This window comes from Diceros bicornis, chromosome 18 (assembly GCF_020826845.1).
Source record: "Diceros bicornis minor isolate mBicDic1 chromosome 18, mDicBic1.mat.cur, whole genome shotgun sequence".
Taxonomy (NCBI): domain Eukaryota; kingdom Metazoa; phylum Chordata; class Mammalia; order Perissodactyla; family Rhinocerotidae; genus Diceros; species Diceros bicornis.
In genome coordinates this window covers 30865051-30888825 of record NC_080757.1, presented here as the reverse complement: position 1 = coordinate 30888825, position 23775 = coordinate 30865051, and the positions used below count along the sequence as shown (strand labels likewise).

At 47.4% G+C, this 23775-nt stretch overlaps 1 protein-coding gene across 1 annotated transcript; it reads left to right on the top strand.

Annotated features, from left to right (window-relative positions):
• The first annotated feature begins 22190 nt into the window (after nucleotides 1-22190).
• On the top strand, nucleotides 22191-23487 carry NOG (noggin). The gene has a single exon (XM_058559348.1). It carries the CDS (start codon nucleotides 22701-22703, stop codon nucleotides 23397-23399), a length of 699 nt encoding a protein of 232 aa, XP_058415331.1. The 5' UTR covers nucleotides 22191-22700; the 3' UTR covers nucleotides 23400-23487.
• The last annotated feature ends 288 nt before the right edge of the window (nucleotides 23488-23775 follow it).

Below are 23775 nucleotides of genomic sequence, written 5' to 3'. Positions count from 1 at the left end.
ACAGTGAAATCACCAAAGAAAGGCACAAATGCAAAAAATGTGGCACTAAATAGACCATGGAAATGACATTGGTTTACAATATGAGTGCTGAAACAAGAAGGCAAAGTATCATCTTGCTCAATCTGAGCTAAAGTGTGCATGTTGGGCAATGCAGTCTTTTGCTGCTATGTACATGTCCATGAATGACCAAAAAAGTGCCCTGAGTATTGATTTTGGAGTTACAAATAAATTTTAGCAAGTAGGCAAATTTGCAAACACGGAGTCTGTATACAATGAGGATCAACTGTAATTTATCATCTACACCAAGACAATTTTATGTGTGAAAAGGGTTGCTATTAACAATTACATGAGGACAACTGGTGTAAACTAGGACTGTCCCAAGCAAATTGAGGTGTATGATCACCCTAATTTTAGCCTTGGAGACCCCTATGAGATTCTGATGAAAGCCATGAGCACATACATTTTTTGTAGACAATCCCAAGGAATTCACAGATCCCGGGGTTCCTCGGCCTACATCTCTCAGCCTGAAAGAGCAATTAAAGAGAATAATATACAAAATACAGTAAAACTATGCCTAAAACTTGAGGCCCAAGTAATGATGGGATGAGCTTAAGGAAAGGATGAGTCAGGGACCTAGGCATTCATAGACAGAGTCACTATTAACATCCATTTGTCCACCAGGACCACTGCCTCCTTGTCTTAGATATGAATTCATTCTAAATTTGAATTCAGACACCAAGAATCTGGACAGGGAAGGGAATTAAAACAAGCCATGGCGGACCGGCCAGGTGGCTTAGTGGTTAAGTGCACGCACTCCGCTACTGGCGGCCCGGGTTCGGACGCCGGGCACGCACCGACGCACCGCTTCTCCGGCCATGCTGAGGCTGCCTTCCACATACAGCAACTAGAAGGATGTGCAACTATGATATACAACTATCTACTGGGGTTTTGGGGAAGGAAAAAAAAGGAGGAGGATTGGCAATAGATGTTAGCTCAGAGCCGGTCTTCCTCAGCAAAAAGAGGAGGATTAGCGAGGATGTTAGTTCAGGGCTGATCTCCCTCACACACACACACAAAAAAACAAGCCATGGGGAATCCTGAAAGCTTGACATGGGTGTTCCCAAAGCCTACCCCATTATCCTTCTGCCAAATGCCCCATCCTCAGCACTCATGCAAAGGGTCAGTCGTGGAGAACATCTACAGCAGAAGAGGGACCAGCCAGGAAATAGTTTGGGCTCACTTAGTAGAGAAAAGAAAGAGAACGCCCCCATCACCTGGAACCAGGACTAAGGACCACCACAAGGTTAACTGACACCCTGACCACCCCATACCTCACCTCTAGGGAGGAAAAAGAGGGGACCTATGGCCACTTGTGGGAGCCATAGCTAGCTCTGAAAACTTACAATTCCAGTGTGATGGGTTAGATCTCCATAGGCTGCTGGGGGCTGAGAGCTGCTAACTTGAATCCTCCCACACACTCCTGTCCCCATCGCTCACCTCCTCACTCGGGAGAGCACAGCTGCCCAGATATGTGTTTCCCATTAACTCTGCTGGCTCTGATCTGGGATAAAGGAGACATTTTCATGCCAAATTAAAAATGACTTGGAAATGTGCATTCTATTGGGAGAATTGGCCTTTTGAAAGGGATATAAAAATGAGAGAAGCTGATTTCATCGCCCTGCCTGCAGACAGGCCATCAAAGCATCTTGTCCCTGTGACGCAGGCAGGCCACCTCTGCTCATTCCCCTTTACAGACTGTGTTAGCATCTCCACTATTTACCCCCAGGGTGGGATAAAGGCGAGGTGCAAAGGCTAAGATCTTTAAACCTCCTTGAGTGCCCATTAAGCACATTAATAACATCCACCATCCTGAGTCTTACCAATATAATTTCCGACTTCAAGCCGGGCGTGAAAAAAAAGGAAGTCAGCTGAGTTTATCAACCGAGGAGACCACCTTAAATGAGAAGAGATTATGTGGCGATGGGGAAAGGAGTTAGCTGAGAGGGCTTCAGAACACTCTTGGCCATTATTTGGCTTCTAGTTCCCCTCCCCCACACCCATGACATTGGAGGGAATGGGCTGAGCCAATCAGACATTAAGAGCATTTAATCATTGATGCTAATGTTGCAGTTCTGCCTGGGAGGGCAGGGTCCCCACACTATGAGAAGTCATATAAGGATCAATTTTAAAAGAAAGGGAGTGATTTGAAAAATGGGTCTTGGGTTTGTGTCAGCACTTAGAGTAGTCACCTGCTCTAATCTGTGTGTGTTGGAGGAGGAGGAGGGAGGTCAAGGGAAGGAGGTTTTTAAAATAATAAAAGACACCACTTCCTAAAGGATTGGGTTCCAGGCAACTCACATGTCTGAATTCACCTCCTCTCCACATCTCTCCAGAATGAGTGTGTGTCCATTTCACAGATGAGAAAACTGAAGCTTAGAGAGGTCAAGTGGTTTGTCCCAGGACCCACGGCTCTATGTGGACAAGCTGGAATGGAAACTAAGATCTTTGGGCTCTGAAGGATATGCTCTTAACCTCTCCTCTCCACTGCTTGATCTAACGTGCGAATGTACATATGTGCAAAAGAGGGAGGGAGGTTAGAGAGAGATCTGTTTATTTACCGGCTTGGAACAGAAGAAATTTTACAAAAGCCTGATCCACAGGCCCAGGGCAGGAGGCCTTGGGCCTCAGAGCTGTGTGGGGTCAGAGGAGGGCCTAGCAGGCTGCCGCCTCCTCCCCTCCTCTCACTGCCCAAAGCCACAGGACACAGCCTGCCAGTCTCCTCTCTTGCCTTCCTTATTAGCTGGGATTGGGACCAATTTGTGGATGCCTTTGGTGCCCTAAGGCAGTATTTGAGTCATCTTCCCTGATGCTAAAGAAAAAAGAAAGGAGGAGACAGCCATCCCCCAGGAGACTGGAGACGTCGGCCAAGAGGAGCAGTGATGGATGGAGGCCAGAAGGGAGAGGCCAGTGTCCGGAGGTCATTCCTAGTCTGGCTTTCTTTAACCTTACTCTTCTCTGGGGACCTGCTGCCCCATGAGATCATCTCCCATCACTGACTTCAAAAAGATAGGCTCACTCAGGGATTGGCCCTCACTATTTTGAGACTTGTTAACTTAAGGGCCCCATACCCTTCCAGCTCCCTGGCCTTCCTAGGGCTCCAAGGAAAGAACTCAGGTAGAATTAAGCAGGATTAGGGCCAGCAAGAAGGATAGGTCTTCTCATACCAACCCTGGTGATGAGTTCTATTTGCTTCAGAACTTGACAAACGCTCATGGGCCTCTGCAGCTGGAACAGGAGCCAAGTCAGGAAAGCATAATGGAATTAGCCTTCGAGATTCTGCCTGGTGCACCACTTCTAGTGGTGGTACATTGGGGAAGCTACCCCACCTCTCTGAGACCCAGTTTTATGACATCTTATAAGAATGGAAGTAAATAAGTAGTTACAGAGTTTTGTAAGCTGGAACACACAAAAATGTCAGTTGTTGCTGTTATTAACGTTCAACCAAAATGATATGAAGGGTAACGATCTAAAATACCTCATTGTGTTGGGTCATAAACATTGGAATAGCACCCTGCACCGTCATATCATCTAAACCTGATGAAGCAAGAATCCTGAGACAGTTACTATTATCTCTATTATGCAGATGGGTAACTGAGGCTGAGCTAGGTTAAGCACTCCGTCCAATATCACACAACAAAGTTCATGGCGAAGTTGAAATTAGAACACAATTATGTCTGGCTGCAATGATGATACATAATTATCCCCTATGCCAAAATAACAAAAAGTGGGGAGGGGAAGGGGAATCAATGTGAACTGTGTCATGTAGGGAGGGTCTGGACACAAAAGGCGGAGGGAGAAAAATAGGAGCATTAACTGCTCACCTCCCATGAGACAGGCACAGTGGTAAGCATTAGCATGCATGATGTCACTAAATCGGAGAGCAAAATGTAAGGGGCCGGCGGCATGAGGTCTCCAACTCAAGGTCAAAGAGGACACTCATACTGTCAGGTTGTAAGTGTGAGCACTACTCATGCATTTATTCCATAAGTCTTAAGCTCCTACTATGTGCCAAGTCCAGCAGATAGAAAGCTACCCGAATGGTCTTGGGCAGTTACACAACATTCTGTCCTCCTCCCCGCAATTGCCTCTCAGTATTACAACGCATCCCCAGAAGCAGCTCGCTACTCATCACATTCCTCAAAAGCTTCTCTGAAGCCCAGAGAAACATGGTTTAGAAACTTAACCCAAGACCCTTTCTTCCAAAGCACTCAGACTCCCAGGCCTCAATCTGTTGCCATTTAACATCCCTACATAGACTTAAATACTACCTAAGCTGCTCTCCATGTCTGTACTGAACCAGTATCCTCCCTACCAGATCCATTGAATCTGCAGCTATCAAAATGACACATCTTCTACAAAACACTTTCCCATACCACAGTGGAGCATCTTATCTTCACAGCAACCCTGTGAGACTAAAGAGTGTATGATGTGATCCTGCTGGGCAGGTTAGGGACCTGTGGTTCTTGGACTTCTAGGTCGTGACCTGCTCCAGGTGATTTAGCTGGTAAGTGGCAAAGACCACGTGGGATCCAGTCTTCTAATCCTTCCTTCTCAGGTCAGTGCCCTTTCTCCCGAAGCAGGCTACCCATCAGAGGCCAAGGGCACCTTTTTTGAAGCATCTCCTTAAGGGTGAGAAATCACCCTGTGTAAGATTATCTCAGCTCTACTTTTGCTGGAAAGGGTTGCTTAAGGAAACTTAACAAAAGCTAAATTCTTAAGATAGTCTTGGTTTGTCTTTTCCACCCTAGTGGTGGATCTGTCACTGATACTATTCCACTGGTCAACCCCTGCAGTTAGCTTCATGAATACGAAGCAAAAACGTCCATTGTAATATGTGTGAGTAAAGGGCACTCTTCTGGTTAGTGTGCAAATTGGAACATTTTTTAAGGGAAACTGGCAGTATCAAAATTATAAATGCACAACCCTTAGATCCAACAATTCACTTCTAGAAATCTATCCTAAAGAAATATTCACACAAGCGAGCAGAGGACATCTATCAAAGCTGTTCCATTGCAGCTTTGTTTATAATAACAAAAAAGGGGAGAAAACCAAAATGCTCCTTATTAGTAAAACTGTTTTTTAAAAAATCGTGATACCACCATGCTATAGAAAACCATGCAGCCATTAAAAAGAATGAGCTATTCTGTTTGTACTGTCATGGACATATATCCATATTTTTAGATAAGTAAGTTGCAAAATAACGCGAATAGTAGGATTGAACACTTTTGTTTTAAAAAATAAAAAAGGGAAAAGAAAAGAAAAAAAGATAACTCAGATTGATGCCCATCCCTTGCACCTCAAATAGAGGCCCAGGCTGTCCTGGCCTGTGATTTCAGGGAAAGTAAGACAAGGCAAGAGAGTTGTGAGGTGCTGCCCTTGACTATTCTTTTCTGAACATTATTAAAATTCGATTTTGAAATTTCTTTTCTTAAATATATCTTAAGAGGCTCATAAAAGATGCCAACAGTGCAGATTACAAAATTATAAGTATGATTATCCTGCCTCACTGACTGAATTGCCCCAGCCCCGTATCCTCCACTTGTATATGTGAGTATATATTACATGATTATTGCATATACATAGTACGGGGGAAGAATATACACCATCAAACCATTAACGCTGGCCACTTTAGGGAGAGGTGGGGGAGACTTTCACGTTTTTACTTTTTCTACTTCTGCATTATTTTATTTTCTTACAATGTATTTTCTTGTAATTTTTACATTTTTAAAAATTTAAAGGTAAAAAACATTCATTTAGGCATAATAGAAGAAAATAAGAAAACAAACAACAAAAACAATTAGAGGCAGTCATTGCCTCCAAATTGGAGAAACTAGATTGGGCCTCTTACCATCCAAACCTCACCAAACCAAATCCCAACCACACAGCAGTATGGTAGAGCCATATCTTACAAAGCAGGTTAGTGGGGAGGGGAGTGGGGAATTAGTCTGTTTTGTTAACAATCTGGAACAGTGCCTGGCCCATAGTAGGGACGCTATAAAAAACTACTGGATGTGGAATGAATGGAGAAGAACTCGGGATATGAACAGAAAGGCAATTTTATTTGATTTAAGCAATTGAGATTAGGAGACTGAACCGTGGCCAAACGTCAATACTCCTAAACGCAGGTAACACTGGTCTGTAATCAGCTGATCAAGGGTTCACCTACCTGTAACCACTCCTAGATCGCTTTTACACATTCACTCATCAAATATCTATTAAGGCCCCCAGAATCAGTCCTTGCCCTAAGGGGCTTCAATCAAGCCGTGCAAGTGGACCTATAAATCCAGTGCTAGAAAGTTCTACTTGTTCGCAGGGATAGTCCTGACTCCAGAGATATAATCCTGCTTCTGACATCACCTGCCATAACTAACTGTGTGACCTTCTTTGGCCTCTCACCTTGCTGAGCTGTAAATGGTGGGGCCTGAGCTAGATATTGTCTCAAATATGTAAGGTCATTATGCTCCCAAGAATAGGTTCTCAGAAATCCAGCAGCCCTGGACCCCAGTTGGAGACTCTCTCCACTAAATGTGGTGCTCAGGTCCCTTCAGCTCAAACTGCTGATTCTAAGCATGTTGAACTTTGTCCTTGCGGTATCACCAGTGTCCTAAGACCACTGAGGTCTTCAACACTTAGCCCCATCCAAAAGAACACCAATCCCAAGTTAACAAATTTTCCTTAACCTTAAGATTCAGGGGAGTCCCGTACAGGAGTTGTAAGGATTAAGAGCATAGTCTTTAGACTTAGATCTGGTCACAATCCCAGCTTCACCACTTACCAACTGGATGACCTTGAACAAGGTACTGAGTCTCTCTTAGCCTCAGTTTCCTCTTACATACAATAGGCACAATAATAGCATCTACCTCTCATTCAGTGCATAGGAAGCCCTTAACACAATGCCAGGAGCAGGGTAGGTGTTGTAGAAATAGCAGTTCTACAGGAGGGAGAGAGGAGAAATAAAAAGAAAAGGATTATGGTGATAGGATGGGAGACTGAAATTTGAGGTTCAGCAAAGTAGGGGCGACTCTGAGAGCATCCTCTCAGGAAGTGTAGTTATGGTTTCCTCCATGGGTTGGGGGCCAGGGGAGGGCAAGATGCCTGTGAAGCTGTCGATGAAGCACTAGCTTCCCCAGGCTGACATCTCCTGTGATGATGTTGTATTTCTCTGCTGTGGCCATCCTGGCGCACAGCACCTCTTGAATCCATTCCCCTGAACTGGTGCATTGCAACAGCAAATCAAAATCAATACTGCCCTTGTTAACGAATTTCCATCTGCATAAGACAGTCTCAGGCCCTCCAAAAATCCCAAACCAAAGCCCAACTGTGGAGGAAGGTCACTCAGGAGTAGACCAAAAAAGATTATTACCCAATAGTTTTATAATCTTGGGTCCTGGGCTGACAACAGAAAGTGTGCAAACGTGTTATGACCAAGTCACCAGCTCTAAGCTCTGGGAGCCCCCACACCAGATTGAGCACTGACTGCTGCAGTCGCCCCATCCACCCATCCATCTACCCTCACAATTGCATGTTGCATCTAACTTACCCTGCTAAGAAAAGGGTGTGTTGGGACCCAGGCCAGCTGGGAGAGTTTGTAAAGACAAGATCCTTCTGCTTTGTATTTGTTTTAATTTTCCCAAGCAGCTCAGATCTAACATAAAAAGTGCAATAAACTGAGAGTATCAGTGTTCACTGAAAATATCACTTCACAAGTGAAAATATATCCAAACAGCCAGTTGTAGTTTGAGAGGCTCACCCTCCTCAAAAATGCAGCTGTCACCAAAAATACATTTGAAATCTCTCTCCTTTCTCTCCCTCTCTCTCGCTCCTTCTTCTAGCTCTCCCTCTGTCTTGCAATTTAGCTTTAATTGCCCTGTCAGCTCTAAAGGCTGCTAATTGACGCCTTTTATTCTGCTTTAAAACTCCTCGGGAAGAAAGGAGCTCGCCAGGCCCCCAGAGCTGAGCGATTCGGCCGATTTGGCACGCCTGTCTCCCTGCGAATTGAAGCTGGGTGCTGCGAGCACTGGGGGCAGGCGTGGGGGAGTCGCAGAGGCGGGGAGGGGGCTGGGCAGGGGTTGGAGCGTCTATTTTTAGTGAGGGTTTTATAGAGTGGATCCCTGTGGCTTGGCTCCACACTGAAATATTGTCCTCGTCTCAATGACATAAACACAGGGCAACTTGGAGATCTTGGCGCCAGCCCTGGCCGGAGCCTGTGAATGGGCAGAACGGTGGGATGGGATGGGAGCGAGAACTCTACTGTAATTACAAATAAATCCGCGACCCGCCCCCACCCCTGGCTCTCCCGGCTCCCTTAATACCGCAAAAAGCCTCTGCTTTTGTGTAAATAAGACGAACTGAAGTTACTGAAAGATCTACCAAGAGGCAGCTAATGGAATAATGACTTGGGTAAGCTTAGGTTAAAAAGAAGGGGCATTCAAGAATTAATTCAACAGCTATCGTCATCAGTGAAAACTAGGCAAAGTATGGAAGGTTTCTTTGGCTCCTGGAGTAAATCCAGTGTGTTGCTTCTCTCAGAGAGCATGGAGTATTCAGACCTGGCCCTGGGACATGAGAAATTGGAACTGATAAATCGGAACCAATAAATCGGAACCAATTAGCACAGGTCTTGATATGATTCTTTGGAATGTCCCAGGCCAGGCTGGATGGAGCTGTCGCTCTGGACCTCAGACATGGAGCCACACTTTCCAAAGCATATTTAAATATAGCCTTGCTTCCCTTCAAATGTAATCCCAACCCTCATTTTTATCCTTGGAAGCTCGTGGGGGGATTGTTGAAGTGCAGGGTGAGGTGGGATTTTCGTAACCCCCATCCCCCACTCCCACAACCCTGTAAATAAATAAAAGATTACACCAAATTCCATTTGAAGTTGTCAGTCCCGGAATGGAACTTTTATCCCATTATGAATTTCATGGGTGAGACCGTTCAGACTTTGAATGTGGCTGACACCTCCATTGAAAGGCCCTAATTGCAGTTGTAGAAATTGACTGCAGACACCACACTGTACACACCATCGCATTCCTCTGAAGAAAGAGCATCCTATGAGAGCGGCCCCAGGCCTCCCCTCAAGGCAGTAGGACTGTCAAGGTTTCACTTAAACTTTAAACCAAAGTTGCCCTATCGAAGGGCCAGGTGCTAATTTGGGATTCTGAGGTTGGGCAGATTTGCCTTGGCTGACAGGGCTGCTACTATACCCAGGGGGCTGGCTGCAGTCACGCTTCAGCCTCAGAGACCATCAGGAAGGGAGCCTTTCAATCCATATGGACCCCTGAAGGACAGCTTTTATTTTCAGATGAACTTCCTCTGAGCCTGAAAGCGCCCAGGACTTGGCTGAGTGATAGGAGAGAGAAGGGAGAAATGCGCATGGCACAGAACTACCTGCCTACCTGAGTCCAGAAAGCTGCCCACTGACAGTATGGAAGGTGGGAGGCTTCTCACTTCTCTCTGTGTCTAATGTGCCCTGACGGAGACCAAGCCAAGGAAAGATGTCAACGACGGGGAACTGCTTGTAAAGCTGTTCTACTCCTCCCTCACTGGACACTGAAGACTTTTTTGGGTGTATGGTAAAATATACATACTGTAAAATTAACCATTTGTAAATGTACAGTTCAGTGGCATTAAGTACATTCCCACTGCTGTGCCACTATCACTGCCATCCATCTCCAGAACTTTTTCATCATCCCAAACTGAAATGCTGTCCCCATTAAACACTAACTCCCCATTTCCCCTTCCCCCAGCCACTGGGAACCACCATTCTGCTTCCTGTCTCTATGAATTTAACTACTCTAGGGACCTCATATAAGTGGAATCATACAGTATTTGTCCTTTTGTGACTGGTTTATTTCACTTAGCATAATGTCCTCCATGTTCATCCATATTGTAGCATGTGTCAGAATTTCTTTTCTTTTTAAGGCTGAATTAATATTCCATTGCATGTATCTACCACATTTTGCTTATCCATTCATCTGTGGATTGTCACTTGGATTGTTTCCACCTTTTTGCTATTGTGAATAATACTGCTGTGAACATGGGTGTACAAATATCTGTTTGAGTTCCTAGTTTCAGTTCTTTGGGGTATATACCCAGAGATGGAATTGCTAGATCATATGGTAATTCTATTTTTAATTTTTTAAGGAACCGCCATACTGTTTTCTATAGCAGCTGCATCATTTTACATTCCCACCAACAATGCACAAGTGCTCCAATTTCTCCACATCCTCATCAACACTTATCTTCCTTTTTTAAAAAAAATACATAATAGCCATCCTAATGAGTATAAGTGGTATCTCATCATTGTTTTGGACACCAAAGATTTTTATTTATTTTATGTTCGCTTTGATAGCTTTTTTCTTTCAAAGAAATATGTTATAAATACACATAAATACTCACCAAGTACTTCACCTTCTCTCTCCCCCAGAGCTAACCATTGTCCCCAAGTTGGTGTGTATAATTCCCGTTCATTATAAGCTTTACCACATATATTTGCATCCATTAATACTTTATACTACCACTTTGTAGATCACCTTGGATTCCATTTTTTTGTCTCTCCCCTCTCCCACCCCACCTTCCATCTTTGTTAATTGTATAGGGACACCAGAAGTGGAATCCCAGATGAAACAGAAAGAGCCCATCGAGAATAGACCACAAGCTTTGGGGTTAGGCAGAGAGTTAAACCACAGCTATGCCACTTTCTATTTGGATGACCTTGGTCAAGTCACTTGACCTCCCTGAGTTTTAGTCTCCTTGCTTATAAACTAAGATGTTTTGAGGACTAAATGAGATAACAAATATAGTGCATTGTACTAAGCACATAACTAGAACTCAGTATTTGGTAAGAAGGAGGAAGAAGAGAAGAAAGAGGGTAACATCAATTTTCTTACTGAGCTGTAGCCTCTACCCTGCTGTCACTCACTCACGGTACCCACTGACGGTTCTTGCTCCCATCTTCACATTGCCACGGGGTGGGACAGAACATGTGCAGAAGTATAAGATAAGAAATGTGGCACCATTGATCCTTTACTAAAATGTTGATTTAAGTCATGGAAAGTGAGGGTCCCCCATTTACCCTCCCCTCCTCCACCCAGAAGGCAATGGAGACTGGAGGATAGTGAGGAAGGGAGGGAAGCCTGAACTGTTCTGCCAAGTCACCCTACTTGGGGGAGGACATTCAGCTCAGGCCCTGAGCCTGGCTACAGAAACTGTAATCCAACACCTTAATCCATTTCTTCTTCAAAGCGTTGCCCTCTGTGCCAGGTGGACAGAACCCGAGTGATGTCAAGCTGCCTCTGAGAAGCTCTTGCATTGGGCTGCGTCATTCAGGCTGGGAAAAGAATAACCAGAGGGGCACCTTCGACCTGGTTATCTGAACAGTTGTGGCTACAGAATGACAACTTAGAGTACCTAAAGGATGTTTAGGGAATTGCACCTAGATGCTGTTGACAGTGAACCTAGCCATTGATCCAGTCACCCCCAGTGAGGGCTAACTATGCCAGATGGTGTGTAAGGCTCTTTGGCTATACAAAGAGGAAGTGGACACCAAGAGGAGCCTAGTTTTCAGAGAGATTAGTGCTTTTCTGCCCTTTTGGAAATGGTTTCTGAATGCACCTTTCCAAGAAGTCAGCAGGGACTGGGAGCAGTAGGGTGGAAGGGAGAGAAAATAGTTTCGACAAGGACTGGGTCCTGGAGTCTCAGGGATGGGGGTGGGGGACTCCACCATCTTTCTTTCCAAGGGCATGGGCTGAGTTTAGCCTGACATGTCACAGCAGCTGTGTCTCCCCAGAGTGAGCTGGGATCATTCAACTACTTCTCGACCGCCACCCCAAGCTGCAGCTTCCTGGGATAGAGCCAACTGTTCCTCACCCCCTCCCCTGCCCTGTCTTGCTTCTGCTGCCGAAGTCAGTGGACCTCAAGATACTGAGCTGCTAATTTGTGAGGATTCAGGATGCTGAAGGTGTTGGTATAACAACCAGGCCGTCCCCAGTTCAGCATGGGCAAGTCACTGGTGTGTACCAGTTAAATAGTAAAGCATTTATTTTAGTCAAATTGGTCTTTTCATTTGAGAGATCTTAATCAGAGGGATCTGATTTCTAAGAAAAGTTCAAACATTATACGCTGTTATTATCTGGATTTGCTGCATTAATGAAGAGATGGGCATAGTTTTCACCAGCATGGTTTCCCTCCACTGGCTCTCAGGATCCGTTATGGTTCTCAAAAGCAATTACACAAGTTCAGGGATTCATTCATTTACTAGGCACCTACTGAATACTAAACCCAATGCTCGGCACTGGGAATATAGAGATGAACTCCCATAGCGAGCCTGCTGTCTAGCCATCAAGACAGACAACTGCTTAGAATGCAATCTTGTCATCAGTAAACTACAGGATGGTATAGAATGCTATGGGATCCGAGAGGAGGGAACAATTAATGCTGCCCAGAGGGAATCAAGAATGGAGGAGGCGATGTTTAAGCAGAATCTAGAAGGTCGCAAATGATTTTGCAAAAGGTGAGAGTGAGTAGACAGAACACGTAACAATGAGGAAGAGCAGGCTATGTGTAGAGACCTTCAAGGAGTTCTAGAGAAGCTAATTATAAGGTGAACAGCAAAGAGTGGAAAGAAGTGATGGGGAAAGGTGGATTGTGCTCAGATTGGAAAAGGCAGCCACTGTCATAACATTATCTTGAGAGTAAACAGGAGAATCATTAGGGGTTTTTGAACAATCGTAAATAATTCCCTTTCTGTATATGAGTTTATTTTAGCCCGTTTCTCCCTCAGGAATACTAAGACTTTGGGAGAAATGAAAGGGGCACTTCTGTGCACTTCAGCAGGAAGGTATCTTGCCTGGGGCAGGCCAGTACTATCTGCAAGCCCTACTTCTCAGTGGCAAACTTATGGAAACTTTGCTGAGAGAGGAGGGCCTCACCGAAGACCCCAATAGCTGTGGGATGAAGAAGAGTTGCTATCAGCGACAAGTCAGAGACCCCACCAAACCCTCACACACAATGAATCACCACCCTATAGTCCCTAAGAAAGGACGAGTGACCCAAGGCTTGCCTGGCTGTCAAAATATTTAGAAGAAGCATATTTAAATCAGGCACGGAACAATAGGACTACCTCAGAAGTAAACGTTCATGCTGTCAAAGAAGCCTAAGCCATAAACATTTAGTCTCAAATGGAGCTGCCTCTCCTCCTGGGCTAGGGCCCGAAAGAAAAGCAGAGTTCTATAAAATGTGATCTGCCAGGATTTTCTTACCCCCGTGGCATGATAATTACAATGCCTCTTATTACATTTAAAGGCTCATCTGTGGTGACTCAAATCCTTGAGGAGGTGAGGGAGGCAGCTTTGCATTTTTCTCAATGTATTTTGCTGAACTGCTGCAGCAATTCACTTTTGAAACAATGCAAAGGGAAAATGAGGTTGGAACCACAACTTTGCCTCATTACCCGCCCGCCCCCTCCCTGCCTCCTCCAGGCACTTCAAGGGCCCTTCTCCCAGCATTTTAGGGATTATCTTTGCGAGTTTAATCAAGCTTTACATTAACTAGTTAACATGGTTAAGCTTTTGTGTAAGGAAAGAAACACTTGTCTGAAATTGTAGCGCACCGGATTCAGTTTGTGGGGAGGGGACCAAGAGGTGTTGTGGCTCTCTCACTTTATCCATTCTCTCCACCATGGGTGGAAAAAGAAAACATTTTTAAATTTATATGTATACAAATGACCTATAAAACTAATTTTTTTCTAAAAATCCTCTAAATAATGAATCGTACCTTAGAAAAATCCTGTGTTGAAACATGAGTGTACCCATCAATCGTGCTGGTGAAGAATTAGCCACTGTTTTATTTGTATTTTAATTAATACGTTTACTTATGATCTTAATTAATCATGCCAAAGAAAAAATTGGAAAATTGTTGTGGTAGGTGGAGGATGCCTGATGGGTTAGAGGGAAGGCAGGAACCCCTTTCAGAAATTTAAAGAGGTTGTTTATATAACTTTGAAGACTCATTTTCTGTAAGTATGTTTTGTGAATTACAATAATGAAATGCCGTGATTTTTTTTTCTTAATTGAGGGCATTTTTTAATAAAGCTGGGTGAAGACACTAAGGTGAAACCTTAGATATAAGAAAAATAAAAGCGGTTGGGGGTTTCAGAGACATTGTTTGTCTTGAAAGTGATGTGAAGAAGCTTGATCAAAAGCCTTGTTTTACTACAGTCATGCTCCATTATGGAGGGTGGGACCGCGGGCGGGGTGGGGGGGGGCATGAAATGAGACCTCCCTCGCCCAGACTTGACCAGCTTGCCAAAAGTCACTGTCCAAAGTAAATCTCTCTAACCTGCTGGTACTGATGACCTCTGAAGTAAGTCAAATATGGATTCAGACCAAGAGAAGAGTAATAGACCAACGAAGATTGAAGATGGATACCTTAGGAGGCCCCCTGAACCAGCAGCTCTGAGCTAAGGAGCTGTCTCCACAGATGGTCCTCGAGTCCAAGAATATGGCCCTGGGAAGCTCCCTTACCTCTCTGGGCCTCAATTCCCCTATCTATAAAATGGGGAGATAATTGTCCCTCCTCCAGAAGCTCCTGTATGATGTAGATAAGACAATGTTTGTAAGGCAGGGGGCAAATTTCCAGTACCTGTTGAACTTGTATTCTTGTTTCAAAGACTGGCAACTTGGAGAGAAAGCTCCTTTTGTACCCGTTTGGGGACCCTGTCCATCAAACCCTCAACCAGTACCCAGCCCCCATCCCAAACTCTTTCCAGAGTGCAGAGTTTTGATCAAGCATGAGATTAGGTTTTAGTGCATTTTGGTTTTGTTTTGTTTCTCAGCCCAGTGGTGGGTTTTGACATGGGTATCACTTAATTTTGAAAGCAATCTGGTTTCTCTGTAGATGCCTGATACAGGAGATTAAAGTGTCATGAAACAGTGTCTGTCACATACTTATATGCATGCTCACAAACACACACCCCAGTGCACAAAAGCTCCTCAGATGGGCTTCTCCCTCACTTTACCATCGTACATGAGCGCTGAACCATTTAACTAAACCTGAAACAAAGATCATCTAAGAATACGAATGGCCCTGCTCTGCAGCCTGGTGCTGGCTTTAAAACTCTCATCAACATATAGAGCTTTAAATACCATTTCCAGCTTGTCTAATGTCTGAAAGTTACTTTAGGGCAAGCTATTTCCTCTAAATTCACTGATTTTAATCTTTTATTGATTTTTCCTTAAATATAAAAATAATCAATGCTCTCTTTTTAAGATTTACATAAAGGTGATGTAAAGCAAAAAATGAGTTTCTCTTGTCTCCTCATCCCACCCACTTATCTCATTCTTCAGGGGTAATCATTACAATTAATGATTTATAAACATATTTTTAGTAATTTTTCCATGCACATAAAATAATTTTTGCATAGAGATTAAAAGCAAGGGTTCTAGGGCTGAACAGCCTAGATGTCAATCAAAATCAAGATTTTTGTTTTTTAATAGGAGTTGTTGTAAAATATTTAGGATCTATAATCGCCATATTAATATGGTTTCCAAGGTTTCTTTCAAGTATTTCTAAGCTCAAGTCTAAATTCAAATTGGATTTCAAACTGCTTAAGACCTGCGATGGCCCACCATACAAGGCCCTGGTCTTCCAGCCTCTAGCCCCAACACTTGGCGCGGCCAATTTGTCTACAGGATTTGGATTGTGTTGCCCACCTGCTGCAGTGCCCAAAATGTGTTCCCGCCATTGCCTCCTCCTCACTCCTCTACCCTGTGATCCCCTCTTGGACTTTCAGAACCCAACTTGGACATCTAATTTCCTGGAAGCCTTTTTGGATCCTCCACTCCACCCCAATCTTCCCATGCTTCATCACGGCAATTGACATCTTGAATTGTAATCTTTGGTTTATTTTTCCTTTTTTTCTCCAATACTCTTTGAGCTCCTCAAGAGAAAGGACTATGTCCATTCCTTGGGAGGCAGAGTGTCAGGAACCAGGGTCCATGCCTGGTGAATAGATGGATGAATAAGACTGATGGATGACAGTAGGTGGTCACAGAACATCATTTCCAAGGCTGCACTGATAGTTGGATAGGGAGGCGACAGAGTTAGGGGCTAGGACAAAATTTGGAGATTGAAATTGTTGCATTAGGTGGATTCAGTAGCTGGAACGTGTTAATCACCCCACCCACCTGAAATGGGGGTGGTTTTTCACTTTATTTTTCACTCCATTGAGCTTCTGTCTCCTTGTTATCTTGAGTCTTTGAGGGGATAAGGGAGACTAGACCATATTATCTCAATAAACATCTATGTGAGGCAGCAGGATGTGAGGATGTGGGGGAAATGTGAGCCTGGGTTGAGATGGGTGCTTGTGTGTTTGGGAGGGGGTGGGGAAGGCTATATGTAAATTCGTCACAGCAGGTGGCTAAGGGGGCTGTCTCCAGAAACCTTTACAGCCCAAGTGGCAAAGGGGGGAACAAAAGGATGGGGGGGCATAGGGAGTGTGTGTATGGCATGTGTGTATATGTGTGTGGGGGTGTGCACCCTGGTGTGTTTGTATTTACTATTCCTGTATGTGTTGTGGTGGGGGGAAGGTATGCCCGTCAACCAATGTGTCAATATCTATACACGTGTGTGCTCTTGTGAATCCATAAGGGTGAGCGGTGGGAAGTGGGAAACAGGTTCCAGAGCATTTATAGTTTAAATTTCTATTAATTTGGTGACAGTTGTCTTTTCACAGCTCCTCCATCATTTTGGAGAATCCTTCCCCACCTGAGCAACACTGTAGCTGTGGCATTCCATTCATTTTCCTTGTGAAACACCGGGTCACTTATGGTAAAAGTCCACCACTCAGAACCAAGTTTTGTTTGATTTTTAAATTTATTTAGAATATGTGTGTGTGTTTCAAGACAGTGGCTGGAGAGAGAGGGACTGCAAAAAGATTTTCTTTCCAGAGGAAAGCCTTGAGTCCATCTTAGACCCAGACTTCAGCCGAGGAAATGCACCCTGAAGCCTGGAGAGCTGAGGGCGAAGCGCAGAGGCGGCGTGTGCGAGCGACGAGAGGGCAGAAGATCGGCCTGCCGGCGTCTCCCCCACCCACCCCCAGGCCCCCCACATCAGGGCAGGCTAAACATGAGGAGGCTTCTGTCTCCAGGGCTGGAAGAGAGGCGCCCTCGTTAAAACTCAGATAAACAGTTTATCAGGAGATGAATGAGCCACCGGGCTCCAGAGTCGGCTCCCCTTCCCCAGCGTGGAGCCTTGTGGGGAGGGGGACACAGGCGGAGGGAGCCAGACGGGTAAGGGAAGGGGCTGGCGGGGCTGGGACAAGCGCCTCTCCTCCTCTGGCCTGTGGCTTTGTCTGTGTTCCTGGAAATGCATGTCACATTTATTTACCCATTTTCCCACCCCAGCCCACGATTTGGGGTTATCTCCCTCTCCTTCTCCCCTTTCTCTCTTCCTACTTTTTCCCCCTTTTACCTCCCCACCCCCATTGCCTATGCTAGTTAGAATGTCACTCTTCTAACTCGAATCCCATCACCAATTGGACACACACGAAATTAGAAAGTATTGTGAAGCTCAACTGGCCCCCACCCTGGCTGTGAGTCCTGAACGGGGCAGGGTTCCCCCAGCCCCTAGGAGGCTATGGGGACTCCACCACCCTATGGCTTTGGGAGCCACCTCCACTCACATTCTTCCGGCAGTCAGGAGAGGGAAGTGACAAGCTTCGTGGCTGGCTTCTCCTCACTTTGCTAAGTTGGGTTAAGTCCAAAAATGCTATTTTGGGTCTCACTAAGAAAAAGCCCATCAAATTTGACATTTATGGGACCCGAGAGACAGCCAGAATCAGAGGTTGATGATGTTCATATGCCTGGGATGATGCCAGGCCTAAAAGATGGCAGCTCTCATGCCTTCTCCTTTATGGCCCCTCGTGGTCCCCTGACCTCTGGGTGTCAAGGAGCCCAGGAGAAGTAAAGTGACTCACCCAAGGTCACACAGCTGGTAGTTTGTAGGTTCTCCAACATCAAGCCCCGTGTTCTTTGTACATCACCCACAGCTGCCTCGGGTCTGTTTCTAGGCCCAACCAGCAAGAAGATTGTTGAATTGTTCTTAGAATCAGCTGCAAATAACAAAAGATGCAGAAAAGCATCCTCAGGGTCCTCTTGCCTCAACCTGGAGTTGCTAAAGCGGTTGTTCAGAGGTGTGCTTCAATGTTCCTCGCCCAGAGCATTTCACAGGGACGGAAATCCTGAGACGCAGATAGCCAAGCATGGACCTATACTCATGAGGTCCACTGGACTCTCCCTACATGGGCTGCTGAGGCCTGAGGCCCTAGACAATCCCCACTAAAATCCAAACACCCCCAAAGTGAGGGCCTGATCAGAAAGCCCAGCTGATAGCCATCCCTCCCTTGGCCCATCTCCCACCCTACAGTTTCCTTTTGAAGAGATACAACCCTCTTTGTCCTGCTTGTCAAGCTCCCTCTTCAATAGAGCCACAGAAGCATTGAAATGGGTTGGCTGTTGAGTCCCCCAAGAAATTTCCAGTCTCCCTCCCCTAAACTCCTGAAGGCCAGAAGCCATCGAGAAAAGCTGAGTTGCATGTGCTAAGTGGACAGAAAGCAGGCCCAAAGGTGTTGGAGTTGATTTCAACAGCATCCCAGTCCCTTCAAGCCTCTGGCTCAAACCTGAGATGGTTGGCCAGTTGAGGGCAGCGGGGTTCCCCGAAGAACTAACATTTGTTCAAAGATGATCACCCACTACGTATATACTGTGCCCTGGGCACTGTGCTAAGCTAGACATTCTTTACCTCCTTTATATAGTACAGTTCTGAGAGGTGTGTGTGATCCCCATTTTACAGATGGGGAAATGGAAGTTTGGAGTTAAGATGCTTATGTTAAGAAGGTAACCCAGCTGGTGAGTGACAGGGCCAGAATTCCAACCAAGATCCACCTGGGCCAAAGTTTGCCTTTGCATTGAGTGTCCCTGTTTATGACATTTCCTCCTCCATTCCCCACACCCCAGACCTTCTGACTGTCCCTGATATGGTGTGCTTCCACTTTTCACGCAGACTCAAATTGTATGTCTCAAATCTCCTCTCCCCACTCAGATAAAGATATCCTTTTTCTTCATCAAGTCCAGCTAAAGCCCGGCTCTACCATTAAGGTATTAGTACTGCTTAGTCTCTGATAACACCATCCCCAGGCTCGCTCAGTACCTAAGTTCATGGGCTACCCCAGTGTGGCACAGAGTTGGGGACTGACTGCAGGCTCCCCAAGTGGGGCATTTTAGAACCCCGCAGTGAAGAAGGGTAAGTGTGGTTGAAAACACTATTGCTTATGTTATAATTGTTTTGACTTTTTTTGGTCATCATAGTGGATTATAAAATTTCAAACAACATTCAAAGGATACCATGAAATTGTAATATTTATCAAAAGTGGGTATGGGTTTTTAAAAGGTTTTGAAACACTGGTCTACGTTGTTATGCGAATTTCTAGATTTTTTCCCACATCCTTTTAATGTTTTCTTCATATACTTGTCATATCCTCCTTAACTGAACTGCAAAAGTCGTGGAGGGTGGCGACTAACCGTGAGTTCTTTCTTCTCTGTGTTTTTCTCCATGGTCTTCACCCAGTGGACACTCTATAAACAGGTCACCCAACCTATTGTCTAACATGGTTTGTTTTTCATTCCCAAGGGACCTTTTTTTTTGCTGTTCAGTCAAATCTCCCCAGCCTAAATAAAGGACTGAAGGATCTGGTTGGTTTTCAAACAAAAATAGGTGATTTGAAGGAGAGGAGAGGAGATTGATGGAACAGCAAACAGCACAATAAAATGGCACTAATTGGAACCTACCATCTCAGGAGGGCTGGGCTAGAATTTAGCCTTTGAACTCTTTACTGAAAAATTATGTTCTTAGTTAATTCACAGCAGCGAACAAAATTGCTCTGAAACATTTACTCTTCCTGAGAAAACAAACGAGTGCCAGCCCTCCTCAAGCACATCAAAAAGTATTGTTTAAGAGCCCACTATGTGCCAGGTTCTAGTCACACATTATTTCAGAGTCAACTCCATTCAAACAACCAATGGCTTCTTCTTATCTCCAGTATTCATCAAAGCCAGATTTCTTTTTAGGCAGTATCTTGATAATCTAATTCTAGGCAGTGTCTAGACTTGAAAGTTTAAGAAATGTTTTCAGCTGAAACTGGCCATTCCTCTCAACGGCTAAGGTTTTGCAGAAAGACTGTGCCATGAAGCAAAGTGTGTTTTCCTCCTTAGACAGATGATAAACTTCGCTGGGGGGGGGGGGGGTGTGCAGCACAGGTGGAAAGGAGAAACGAGATCTTTGGGGAAAGAAAGCGGAGTGATTTAGGCTGTCACAATGAGACCTCCTAACTCCACTCCCTGCAATGCTGGTGAGTGCTTGTCATCCACTCCAAGTCTCTTGTCTCCTGCTTTTTCCAGACTCCAATCACATCAACCACAAAGGAAACTGAGTTTGAGTTGTGAAGCTCAGAGTCAGTTCCTCATCCAAGGGAAAATTAACTGGAGTGTCATTTCAATATCCACCTCCCATCAAAGAGAAACTGCTTCTGGAAGAGAAAGCATCATGCAGGTTTATTTAGAATCAGAGAAAGGTAGGAAGAGTAGCGTAGTTATGTCACTAATGCAGAAAGTAAGGTATATGGTGCCACAAAAGTGACTTGTCCAAGGTTAACACAGTGATATCAGGGCCGACCCTAGCCAGGACTCACCTTTTAAGTTTCTGGTCTGCACTCTTGCCCACTGAGGCCGAGGTAGCGGAGGCAGAAGGTGCAGAACAATTCTTGTGATACTTGAGGGGCTTGGAGAGGAATCTCAGGAAGTCTGTTTATACTGTCTGGAGAACTTCGAGAGAACAGCCAGAACCAGAACGGATCCGTCAGCGCGCGCGCACATACACACACACACACACACACACACACACACACACACACAATGACACGGACACAGAAGCAGAAACCGAGCTGGGCAGAGCGGACAGCAGACAAACCCACCTCGCAGGGCTGCCCCCGCCAGTGCCAGGTGCAGGACTTGCCGCGGGCCAGCAGAGGGCGCGCCGCCCCCAGGGAGCTGAGCAGCCCGCCGCGCCAGGCTAGGGGAGCCGCAGGCGAGCCGGACGCGCCCCTGCAGCTCGGCCACTCAGGGTGCAGGACCAGGCCAAGGAGGAGGAGGAGGGTGACGAGCGGACCCCCCTCGTGGGCCTGGGTAACAGGCGGGCAGGAGTGCTTCCTAGGAATTACATCACGCTGCGCAACGCTGCGGCTCCCGGACTCCCCCAGCGCAAAGTGTGTGTGTGTGTGTGTGTGTGTGTGTGTGTGTGTGTGTGTGTGTGTGTGTGTGTTTGGGGGAGGGGGAGGGGACTTAGACCGAGCCCGGGAGAGAGGAAAGCGAGACGCGCCCGGGGAAAAAGCTCCATGCACATGGAGAAATTCCTTGCGCCGAACTGCACCGAGAAACGAGCCCCCAGCACCTCCCCGCAGCTCCTCTCCCAGTGCAAAGCACCCAGCTAGTAAGAACCCTCCCAGCTCCACCTAGAGCACCCCCCAGAACCGGCCCTGCACCCTCCAGCCCGGCTCCAGCGCCGCCGCGAGCTTTCCCCAGGACTGGCCCTGGCGGGGCGCCTAGAGCCCCAGTTGCATTGCTCCAGGAGAAAGGAGGGGGGCGGTGCATTTTGCAGGAGGAGGAGAAGGCGGGTGGGTGGTGGGGGAGAGAGAAAATTGCGCGGAGACCTGCCAAGCGCCACCGCCGCCGCCACCGCCGCTGCCGCCGCCGCCGCCGCCGCCGCCGCCGCCTGTGAGCTCCGGCGGGCAGCCGGACTGTCGGCTTCCCGGGGCATCTGGGTCCGGCGGGGCACAGCCCTGGGCGCTGCCGAAGCCGCCGCCGCCGCCTCCGCGGCGAGTGCAGGCGGCTTCCCCCGGAGCCTGTGCCGCTCCAGCTCCTCTGGGGTGGAGAAGTGGGGGGTGGGGTTGTTGTTTGGGGGGAAGAAGGGGGAGGGGGCAACGCCGAGAGAGTCAGTGGTTTCCATGGTGATGGAGCTGAAAGTGCAGGAAATTTAAAGGCTTGGACCCTGCGAGACAGACAAACCGGTGCCAACGTGCGCGGACGCCGCCGCCGCCGCCGCCGCTGGAGTCCGCCGGGCAGAGCCGGCCGCGGAGCCCGGAGCAGGCGGAGGGAAGTGCCCCTAGGACCGGCTCGGCCAGCAGCGCTGCACAGAGCGGCAGGACGAGGAGCAGCGAGAGGAGGAGGAGGGGAGAGCGGCTCGTCCACGCGCCCTGCGCCGCCGCCGGCCCGGGAAGGCAGCGAGGAGCCGGCGCCCCCCGCGCCCGCGGTCGCCCTGGAGTAATTTCGGATGCCCCGCCGCGGCTGCCTTCCCGAATAGACCCGGGAGAGGAGTTGCAGCCAACTTGTGTGCCTTTTTTTCGCCCCAGTGGGAGCCGGCGCTGAGCGAAGGGCTCTCCCGGCGACTCATGCTGCCGGCCCTGCGCCTGCCCAGCCTCGGGTGAGCGGCCGCCGGAGAGACGGGGGAGCGCGGCGGCGCCGCGGGCTCGGCGTGCTCTCCTCCGGGGACGCGGGACGAAGCAGCAGCCCCGGGCGCGCGCCGGAGGCATGGAGCGCTGCCCCAGCCTGGGGGTCACCCTCTACGCCCTGGTGGTGGTCCTGGGGCTGCGGGCGGCACCGGCCGGCGGCCAGCACTATCTGCACATCCGCCCGGCTCCCAGCGACAACCTGCCCCTGGTGGACCTCATCGAACACCCGGACCCTATCTTTGACCCCAAGGAGAAGGATCTGAACGAGACGCTGCTGCGCTCGCTGCTCGGGGGCCACTACGACCCGGGCTTCATGGCCACCTCGCCCCCCGAGGACCGGCCCGGCGGGGGCGGGGGGGCGGCCGCGGGCGCCGAGGACCTGGCGGAGCTGGACCAGCTGCTGCGGCAGCGGCCGTCGGGGGCCATGCCGAGCGAGATCAAAGGGCTGGAGTTCTCCGAGGGCTTGGCCCCGGGCAAGAAGCAGCGCCTGAGCAAGAAGCTGCGGAGGAAGTTACAGATGTGGCTGTGGTCGCAGACCTTCTGCCCGGTGCTGTACGCGTGGAACGACCTGGGCAGCCGCTTTTGGCCGCGCTACGTGAAGGTGGGCAGCTGCTTCAGTAAGCGCTCGTGCTCCGTGCCGGAGGGCATGGTGTGCAAACCGTCCAAGTCCGTGCACCTCACGGTGCTGCGGTGGCGCTGTCAGCGGCGCGGGGGCCAGCGCTGCGGCTGGATTCCCATCCAGTACCCCATCATTTCCGAGTGCAAGTGCTCGTGCTAGAACTCGGGGCCCCCTGCCCGCACCCAGACACTTGATCGACCCCCACCGACGCCCCCCGCACCGTCTCCAACCAGTTCCACCCCCCCTCGCGAGGGGATTCAATGAACTTTTTTTTTTTTTTTTTTTTTTTTTTTTTGGCTACAGAGACCTAGCTTTCTGGTTCATGTAATGCACTGTTTAACTGTGTAGGAATGTATATGTGTGTGTATATACGGTCCCAGTTTTAATTTACTTATTAAAAGGTCAGTATTATACGTTAAAAGTTACCGGCTTCTACTGTATTTTTAAAAAAAATAAGCAAAAGGAAAAAAAAGAACAGAGAAAAGAGAGACTTATCCTGGTTGTTGCTAATAATGTTAACCTGCTATTTATATTC

Coding starts and splice junctions, on each gene's coding strand:
- NOG (XM_058559348.1), top strand. CDS start 22,701: ATGGAGCGCTGCCCCAGCCTGGGGGTCACCCTCTACGCCCTGGTGGTG.